At 33.6% G+C, this 9,544-nt stretch overlaps 2 protein-coding genes across 3 annotated transcripts; both read right to left on the minus strand.

Annotated features, from left to right (window-relative positions):
- Nucleotides 1-1,165: 1,165 nt before the first annotated feature.
- On the minus strand, nt 1,166-3,994 carry LOC107404253 (leucine-rich repeat receptor-like protein kinase PXC1). Its single transcript, XM_016011202.4, has 2 exons — nt 2,707-3,994; nt 1,166-1,972 (listed from the first exon to the last, which is right to left on the minus strand). Exons 1-2 carry the CDS (start codon nt 3,893-3,895, stop codon nt 1,323-1,325), a joined length of 1,839 nt encoding a protein of 612 aa, XP_015866688.4. The 5' UTR covers nt 3,896-3,994; the 3' UTR covers nt 1,166-1,322.
- Nucleotides 3,995-6,429: 2,435 nt separating this feature from the next.
- LOC107404260 (probable serine/threonine-protein kinase WNK11) lies at nt 6,430-8,365 on the minus strand. 2 transcript variants are annotated; one of them, XM_016011208.4, is made up of 3 exons: nt 8,155-8,365; nt 7,243-7,746; nt 6,430-7,136 (listed from the first exon to the last, which is right to left on the minus strand). In XM_016011208.4, exons 2-3 carry the CDS (start codon nt 7,744-7,746, stop codon nt 6,732-6,734), a joined length of 909 nt encoding a protein of 302 aa, XP_015866694.3. In that variant the 5' UTR covers nt 8,155-8,365; the 3' UTR covers nt 6,430-6,731. The 2 variants fall into 2 exon arrangements, with proteins under 2 accessions (XP_015866694.3, XP_015866695.3); XM_016011209.4 differs by lacking the exon at nt 8,155-8,365 and adding an exon at nt 7,839-8,144.
- Nucleotides 8,366-9,544: the final 1,179 nt, after the last annotated feature.

Raw genomic sequence — 9,544 nt, forward strand, 5'->3', positions numbered from 1 at the left:
CCGGATCCTTTACTTTCAACTTGCGATAACCATGAGAAGATTCCCCAATTAAGGTAAATGGGTGTAAAAAAAACCTCAAAAAAATCACAATCTAGAATGATGGTTAGATGTGACACACCTGAGTTGGTAACATGTTAAGTAACCAAGCACAGTCTGAAGCTAGATGGAGATAAAGAGATTAGGTCCCATCCATTAAAGCTTATTAGTCAAGATCAAATAGATGAAGAAGATACCTCACCCAATTTTTTATAACACATGCCCTGCCTTCTATCTATCTATCTATTTTCATCTCTAAATCCACCTCTCATCATGACTATTATATTTATTTTTCAGTTGGTGGGTTTGTGGAACAAAAAAACAAGTAAAGAAAGTAGCTTTTTATCCTCAAACCCACCATTCTATTCCTCGGTTTTGCAATAACTTGGATTTTTGCATATTTTCTAGCAAATGGAATATGTTGATAAAAATGTCCTAGCTGTACATCTTAATTTGATTTTTTTTTTCTTCTTTTGGTATATGTTCAAAAGTTTCCTAATTTTTTTTTTTTTCCTTGGTTATTTGCTGGTACAAAATATATGAGATAGGCAGTGATTTGATTGCATACCCACTTCATATTTGCGTGCAGCTTTGCTGTTCGAAGTGCACATTTAACCAGTTTTAATGGATGATCATTAGTGCTTTTGGATTAGTCAGTCCAACCTTATATTATTGCCAATGACTTCGTTTCTTTTAAGAAAATTTCAAATCTCTTAAACATCCTCGCTTTTAGGCTTTCTACGCCGAAATACATATATAAGTATTCTTGATTAATCTGATCCATAATATCTTTAAAAAAAAGTAGCTTTTCAATGCAAGACCAAGAAACAGGCAGGTGGGCCAAGATGACAGTGAAGACAGCACTGTTCTGTATATAAAAGTGGCATTTTGTAAATCTTTCCAGGGAACAAAGGAAGAGAGTAAGAGCAATCTATATAGCTAGTTGCAGTATCAATGAGGGGTTGTTTTCTGCTACACATAAAAACAGCAATGGGGAGAGCTGTCTTAATCTTAATCAACCAAAAAGTTGAAATCTTAGCTTTGCCTGATTGAAGTTGTCCAACATTTGCAGGTACATAGCAATCATAATAAATCATTTCATATGCTTTTTTAAAACACACACGCACAATACACACGCAAAAGGTGTTTTCTGTTTCTGATACAGGAAAATTACAGAAAATTTGCAGCTTATGAACACCAATTATTAATACTCAACATGGTTTTTGTGATCCGAAAAAGAAGAAAACACATGCATAATAAAATACTATCTAATGAGTATTAAAATTTCAATAATTTGATGCAGGAGTATCCCAGGTCTCAGATATGATGGTATGGAGTGGACAGCAATCTTCATGATCATGAGATTCAGAAGAACCAGATGAGACAGAATGGTCTTCTTGTGCATATATAACCTCTTCAATCTTCTCCAAAACCTCTGACATTGTTGGACGATCCTCTGGGTAATGAGAAACACATTTGAGTGCAATATTCAGTACAGGAAATGCCCATTGCTTAGCAGATTTAGCAACCCCTTTGTCAAAAACCTCCCCTGTCCACTCCTCTCTAATTATGGCCTTTACCCATTTAGGAAGGTCTATCTCAGTTTTCTCTACCGTTTTGCCTGTTAGCAGCTCAAGCAGAATGACCCCAAAGCTGAAGACATCTCCTTTCTCCGTCAGGCTTTTCTCAGGAGCTGTGTAGCCTCTGGAAGGGAGAATACAGCCTTTCTCTGGGTCTTGAAATCTTGAAAGACCATATTCACTGATTAGAGGTGAGTTGTTCTCGTCCAACAGGATATTTGATAGCTTGAGATTCCCATGAGGGATGCTTTCCTGGTCACCAAAGTTTTGGTATATGAAATCCAAACCCTTTGCAATGCCTCCTGCTATTGACAACCGAAGTCTCCATGGGACATCCTTCTCTCCTTGAATATGTTCTGCAGATGATATTCTCGAATTAATGAAGTGAGAAGAACATTTCCAAATGTGTCTTTTTTTTTTTCTTTTTTTAACCATAAAGATTAGGTATTGGTAACCTTATTGGCAATTCTATTGTAAGAAATACTTTGAACAAGTACCGTGTGCTTCAAGTCCTATGCTACTTGGAATTCAAAAGGGTTGCCTAGAAATGTCACTATTTTGTATTTAATTGGGTGTTATTTGCATAGAATGAGCATAACATGTTTAATGCTTTACTTCCCACTTTGACATATATGTTTGTGTATAGACAACAAGTTAGTTTGGTCATGGGATCTTACCATATATATATATATGTTACGGAATTGGGAGGAAAAACAAATAGCAACGGAAACAAAGAAAGCGAAGAACAAACACACAATTAACGTGGAAACCCTTGACGGGAAAAACCACGGGCAGGGAGAAGCAAATCCAATATCGAAAGATTGGTACAAAAGGTGAGCCTGACTGCGCGATACCTTCTAAAACCCTAATTTTAGCCGAAAACCAAAAATATATAGTATATAAGAAACCCTAAAATTGAACAGGTCGGCCCGAGACCTCCGCTTCCACCACAGAGCCCCAAATTTTTCTTCAAAATTTAGTTTTACCAAATGGGTCGCACCGCGAGCTTTTCGGATCGGGTCAACAAGAATTCGGGTCACAAACTCTAACAATATATATATATATATAGAAAAATCTGATTTGAACTTACCCTCAAGCAGGTTGAGCAGACTTCCACTGCTTTGATACTTGTAGATCAAAAGTTTCTCCACATGGTTAGAAGCATAACCAACAAGAGGTAAAATATTTGGATGCTTCAGGTTCCCTATCCATCGCATTGTTTCGCCAAATTCCTTATGTGATACCTTAACCTTTTTCAACCTTTTCACTACATACTGGACATTGTCCTTGAGTGACACTTTGAAAAGGCTGCTGCATATGCTCTCCCTTCTCAAATCGGCTGTGGCTTTGAGGAGTTCCTCCAACTGGAACGTCTCATGCTCTTCGACGAAAAACACAAGCTGTGTCTTTTTCTCCTCTTGCTTCAATTCCTCTGATGTATTTCCTGGAGGAGGCGTTTCACTGGGATCGTTTTGGAGCAGTGATGGTTTCAGAATCTCCTTCTCTGTGCCAATTTTTGCTATCCTCTTCCCCACAAAGTAAATTAACACCAAAAGGAAAACAACACCAAGTATCCAGGGTATCCATTTTGTCCATTTAACCTTGTGGGATGTCTGGCCTTCACCAGAGTTGTTGCTTTCTTGGAGCTCCAAGACTTCAAGGATCTTTCTATCCTTTAGTAACTTCCTGGAATGCAAACTCTTCTGATTGAATCCCACACTGTAAAATGGGATGCTATAGTTGGTAGTGAAATTGTTGTTAGAGATGTCTAATCTCCAAAGGTATTGCAGTCTTGTTAGAGCCATAGGAATCCTCCCATTGAGAAGGTTGCTACTTAGATTCCAGTAATCCAGCTTTATGCAGTTTAATATTGAGTTTGAAATAGTTCCTCGAAGCCGGTTTTTAGCTAAGCTGATCACTCTAAGATTTGGTAGCTTGCATAAGGATTCTGAATTCAGCATACCAGTAAGGTCTAAATTTTCAAGCCAGATTTCAAGTATGGTTGAAGCCTGTGAGTTACATTTCAGAAACTTCCATCTTTGCAAGCAGGGATTTGAATTTGAAGCAATTTGATCTCTAACTTTTAGCTTATCTTGAGGATCAACAGCTTTTATGAACTTAAAAAAAGATTCAGATTCTGATGAGTACTCACCTCCCAAAAAGATTACTATCGTGAATGAGAAAAGCACTGCAAAAATCATGAAAGTCTGCCAATTCAAGAACAGATCCTCCTCTGCTTGGCATTCTTTTGGTTTGTGACTACCTCTTTGTTGGATCATTAGAAATGTGTTTCTTTACCACAATTCTCAAATCAAAACATTTATCTTAGGATGTAAAGAACCACAAAACATTATGCTCTTTTCCTCTTTTCATCTTTTTATTTTTGTCAATATGTAGCAGAATTTGGTATATCTTTCTTTCGTTTACTACAAAGTTTTTTTATATTGTTCAATATTGAGATAACCAAAGTTCTATACATAAAACATTTACTCATTTTCGTTATGTTCTATGCGATACCAGATATCATACATTATTAAAATAAATACTAATAATAGTCACCTCCAAAAATGTTATAGGATATATGTCACCTACAAAAGTCCCAATATCATATAATTTTTCACAATTTCGATGGAATGTATCAGCAACATCATAATCAAGGTGAAATATTAAATAATATGTAAGATGATATTCGGCTATCTGTGAAAAGCTATGTACGTCTTTTGGAACTTTATCACACAAGATATGTGGCAGCATCAAAACCGTCAAAAGCATGGTTTTCTTTTTGTTTTTTTTTTTTTTTTTTTTGGGGGGGGGGGGGGGGGGGGGGGGGGGGGGTAAAAATAACTAATAAGAAAACTTTTGAAAAGCACAATACTCGAGCAATTTCTCTAGCATATGCGGCTTACTTTGTTTATAATAAGCACAATACTTTATATATAAGACTATTATTTACAGGTTTCCAAAGGATAAGTCTGGTTCGATCCCAAAATCTAGCCGTAGGGAATATTATTATATTAAATTGAATCATTATGCTCTCACTTTAAAAAATTATTTAATAAACAAGTCCACTAGTCTATATAAATATTTACTTTGTATAGCTTATAAATAAAGCAATGGAACATAGAAACATATATCATATTCACCTGGTTTTTTTAAGACAAATAATCGTGAGCATGAGACCCCAAATAGTTGGTGATCAAGAAATTTTAATTAGAAAATAAACCAATGAAAACAAGAAAATAGTCATTGTAAACATGGTCATACTTTATATATATATATGACTGAGTCAAGAGAAGATGATCAATATTTGATTTGCTCAACTTAAGGGGCAAAATTTTAAATATTTGTTTCTGCCAGTTAGGCCACTTTGTCTACTTTGTTTAGATATATATATTTTTTTATTATGAATTATTTTGATATATTTTTTCTTCAAGGCAAGACCAGCTAAATGGATGAAATAATAGGGCCGAATGATTCATCCTAAATTGTGTATATATATATATATATATATAAATACATATTATTCTGTTGGGAACATAAAGGTTTTAATGTGTAAAATATAAGATGTTACTTTAATTAAAATAAATATAAAATGAAAACTAGATTTCCAACATACTAAAGATGTATATATACAATTATTATGAAGTATATCGATAAGGAGAGGGAAGGCCCATTGCTATTTGTGTGGGGCACATCATAAAGCTGTATATATACATTTATTATGAATTATATCTATAAGAATTGGGTAGGCTCATCTCTATTTGTATAGGGCACATCACAAAACTTTCAATAAATGAAGTTTTAGGATTAGTACTTCATTGTATTAGTTATCCAACTGTTATTTTCCAAAAAGTAAAAATAATAATAATAATTGCTTAATTTTTTATATTATCTGATTATGAATTTATGATTGCATTTAATTTTATAGAATTTGCCATATATTTTTGTTAGAAAACCAACCAGCAAGCATAATGAGATGAGACCCTTTGTTTGCTTTTGGAAAATGGAAGTCTCTCTGCATCTGCATGACAGTGAGGCTACAGAAATATCTATATTTCCCAACAAAATAAAGTGCACCACCATTCAAAGAAAATGCTTCTGCTTCTGGTTCTGAAGTCATCCACCCCACCACTTTTTCCTTCATGATTTCCCTTCCCAACACGCCAAGACTCACTTTTCAAATTTTTGTTTTATTTTTATTTTTATTATTAATTTTTATTTACATATTTATATTTATACTTGCTTGTGAAAGTTGTGATCTTAGGCTGGCACCACCATCGACTTATCAAACACAACATGTTTGTTTCAACATCTTCAACCCTTTGACTTTGATTTATTATATGTCTATTATTTTTTTTTTCTTGGCCGTTACTTCAAATACCACCCAAAGATTTTCTACGTTTTATTCACATTGTTCAGGAAAAAGAGAAAATTCAAATCTTCAATTTTTGACCTTATAACCAAATGGGAGATTTCGGAAAAAAAAAAAAAAAGAAAAATTCTTCATACGCTTACAAGATATTAAGTGTATTTAACCAAAAATAAAAAATAAAAGAATTATGCGCAAACAAACATCAATAGAAAAACATTTAATAAAATTTGCATATAAAATTATATTGAAAAAAAATCTTATAATCCGGGACAATAACATTACCCTTCAAGGTTTTTACTGTTAAATTGAAATGGAATTGTATTCATTAAACCAAAAAAAAAAAAAAAAAATCTTTGTTAGAATATTAGTGGTCTAATAGCTTCCTTTATAAAATATATATATATATATATATATAATTAAATTATTTCTAAAGAAGTGTGATTGATTTTCATCTACAAATAAAACAATTCATTTATGAAGTGAAACTCTATATACAAAAACACCACCACCAACATTTAATCCTTATCTAAAAAGCAAGGAAAAATTGACAAAGAATTCAAAATCATATCCCATCCGATCCACCAAATCACCCTTCAAACCACCACAAACCCCAACAAAGCAGAAAAATGAAGACCATTAAATCAAAAACTAACCCCCAACAAAACCTAATTTAAACTTAACCATTACACCTAGAAAAATTCAAAAAAATATATATATAATAATAACAAATTTATAATTTTTTGTCATGAACTAACACATTCATGATCATTTTCGTCATCATCATCCCTATCAATCTCATCAAAGAAGGAATCTTTTAGGAGCTCAGTTGCTGAGGGTCTTGCTCGTGGCTGAGCCAAACACTTCTCAATGAAAGCCCTGACTTCTTGGTCCTTGACCTTGCTCAAAGCCTGTGGTCTAACTCCAGAGGAGACCTTCTTGTATATCTTGGCAACATTGTCACATTCACTGTATGGAATTTCCAATGTCACCATTTCAAGAACACACATCCCAAATGAATAAATGTCCACCATTTCTGTGTAGTCCTCCTCATAGAGCTCTGGTGCCATGAATTCAGGTGTCCCAAGCACAGAATGTGCTGAATGGCTCTTCCCAACTATTGCTGCCAATCCCAAATCACCAATCTTTACCTATTTTTCAAAAAAACCAAAATCAAAATTATATAAATCAACAAAAGTTCCAATTTCCCTTTGTTTTGTTCGGTAAAAGAGAGGAGTTAAAATTAAGAATTAGTACCTGACCAACATTCCCATTAACAAAAACATTGCTGCAATTGAGATCCCTGTGGATAACACAGGGCTCATGGGTGTGCAAATATTCAAGACCTTCCAAAATCTGTTTGGACCATTTTTTCAACGCTTTCATGGAAACGTGTCTATGCTTCTTCCTGTATTCTCTCAAATTGCCACTGGTACACACCTCTGTGATGAAATTGAGGGTGTTGTGCTCTTCATCCCTCCACACATTGTGGAATGAAATTATGTTATTGTTGGTCAGGGATCTCAGAAGACGAACTTCAGAGTAAAGCCTATCGATGATGTAAGAGTCACCGGAGAAGTTTCGTAGCTTGACCTGGTTCCATGCCACCTCTATGCCTTCTTCTTGGTCAAATGCCCTGTACACCTTCTTCACTGCGCCTGAACCCAGAAGCTCTGTGTACCGACCATATCGGCCGGTGGGATCGATTTCCACAAAGGGTTCTGAATCCCTCTCCGCTTGATCCTGCTCTGCACTCGGCATCTGACAACCAAAAAATTTTAAAATATATATATATGTAAGATTTATAAGAAAGAAAATCACTTTGTGAACAAAGAAATAAAGTATGTTTAAACCTGAGAAAAAAGATGCAATTTTTCTGATAAGAACCAATAGGGTTATGAAAAAAAGTTAAATTTTTTCTTTTATATAATATAGAGTTCCCAATACATCTCTCAGATGGGACCTTGAAATTTAGAAGTCCAAAATGGTGCCTAATCCATTAGTGAAAACATGGGTTTGAAAGAGAAAGAAGAAAACAAAAAGAGGTTTGAACCTTTCAATTGATTCATGTAGAAAAAAGACAGAGAAAAAATGATAGAGAAGAAAAAGCCATAATGGCCATCAACGTAAAACAAAATGAAGAAGAAGAAGAAGACTTTTCAATATTACCTCTTGAAGAAGAAGAAGACTGTGAAGAAAGAACTAGAGAAAAGCAAAGAATTCTAAAGCAAACTGTCAAAAAAAAAAGGCAAAGCAGTTGAGAGAACCACACGCCAAAAGTATGGAAATTGGAGAAAGCAGAAGGGTTTTGGGAGAGTGATATATATAGGGAAAAGGTGGAGTAGGGTTAAAAGGTTAAATAAAAACAGAATAGGTGGATAAACCATGGTTAAAAATATATCAGATTTGTAATTGGTAATTAAAATTTGGAATTAGGAAATTTGTACCGTTTTTAGGGAAACTTAATTAATGGATATAAAAATTTCCATCTAACTGACAGATTGAAAAAAAAAAGTAAAAAATAAAAGAAAAAAAAGGTATTCATAAATTAAATTCCCGATTAAAAATTGGGTTGGAAAAATAGGGTTTGTGCCACGTACGTGTTTTATTTTTGTTTTTGCAGTGTTTGTAAGTGTGTGCGTGTGTGCGTGTGTGCGTGTGTGTGTGTGTGTGTGTTTGTATTATTTAATATACTACCACGTTTTACCGAAAGGATTTTCAATGTAATTATTTGTTTTCTTCCTCATATTTGGGAAAATTTGAAGTCAAAATCTTTGCTATCTATGATTTGCGATCTGGACCGTCCATGTCAGCATCCGTTTTGGTGGGCCCACTGGGTTTTCCCCCGTCCAGATAAAATTATAGCCTTCCAACGCTTCGAAGAATCTTTCTTTATGAGGACCGGTGGCCCACCTACATTGTCATCAGCATTTTGCCATTTTGATTATTACTTTATTTTTTTTTTTCCTTATTTGGTTAATTAATTAGTAAAAACTAAAAAAAATTGTTTATATATTATACTGACTTACTCAAGGTCAAGGTCAACCTTCATTGTTTATATGATATTAAAAAAAAAAAAAAAAAAAACCTATCTTGCTTATTTGTTTATATTTATTTTATCCTTTTATTTTTTTTAATCTAAAAAGAAATAATAATAACAAACCAGTGCTAGGTGCCACTTTGCGTCGCTCTGAATGTATCATCAAGACGGTTTTTTTTTTGGGTAGTAATATCATCGAGATGGGTTTGTTAACTCATGAATGGATTAAACTTTTTTTAAGTATTATTTTTAATTTGCATTATCTTTGCACCAAAAATTTCCCCTTCAACAAAAATATCAAAGATTTACAAAATAAGCTATGCTCTAAATAGTTTTATGTAATTAGTGGTGCAAATTAAAACTCTATCCAAAATCAAATAGTTGCTGTTAAATTAGATCCATTCTTTTTTCTTTATCTTTGCTGCAAAATTAGATCCATTTTAAAAGGTTAAATTATTTGTCAAATATTTTTATCTGTCAATGTATTATGTATATATAATATATATATATATATATATA

This window comes from Ziziphus jujuba, chromosome 1 (genome assembly GCF_031755915.1).
Source record: "Ziziphus jujuba cultivar Dongzao chromosome 1, ASM3175591v1".
NCBI classification, from domain to species: Eukaryota; Viridiplantae; Streptophyta; class Magnoliopsida; order Rosales; family Rhamnaceae; genus Ziziphus; species Ziziphus jujuba.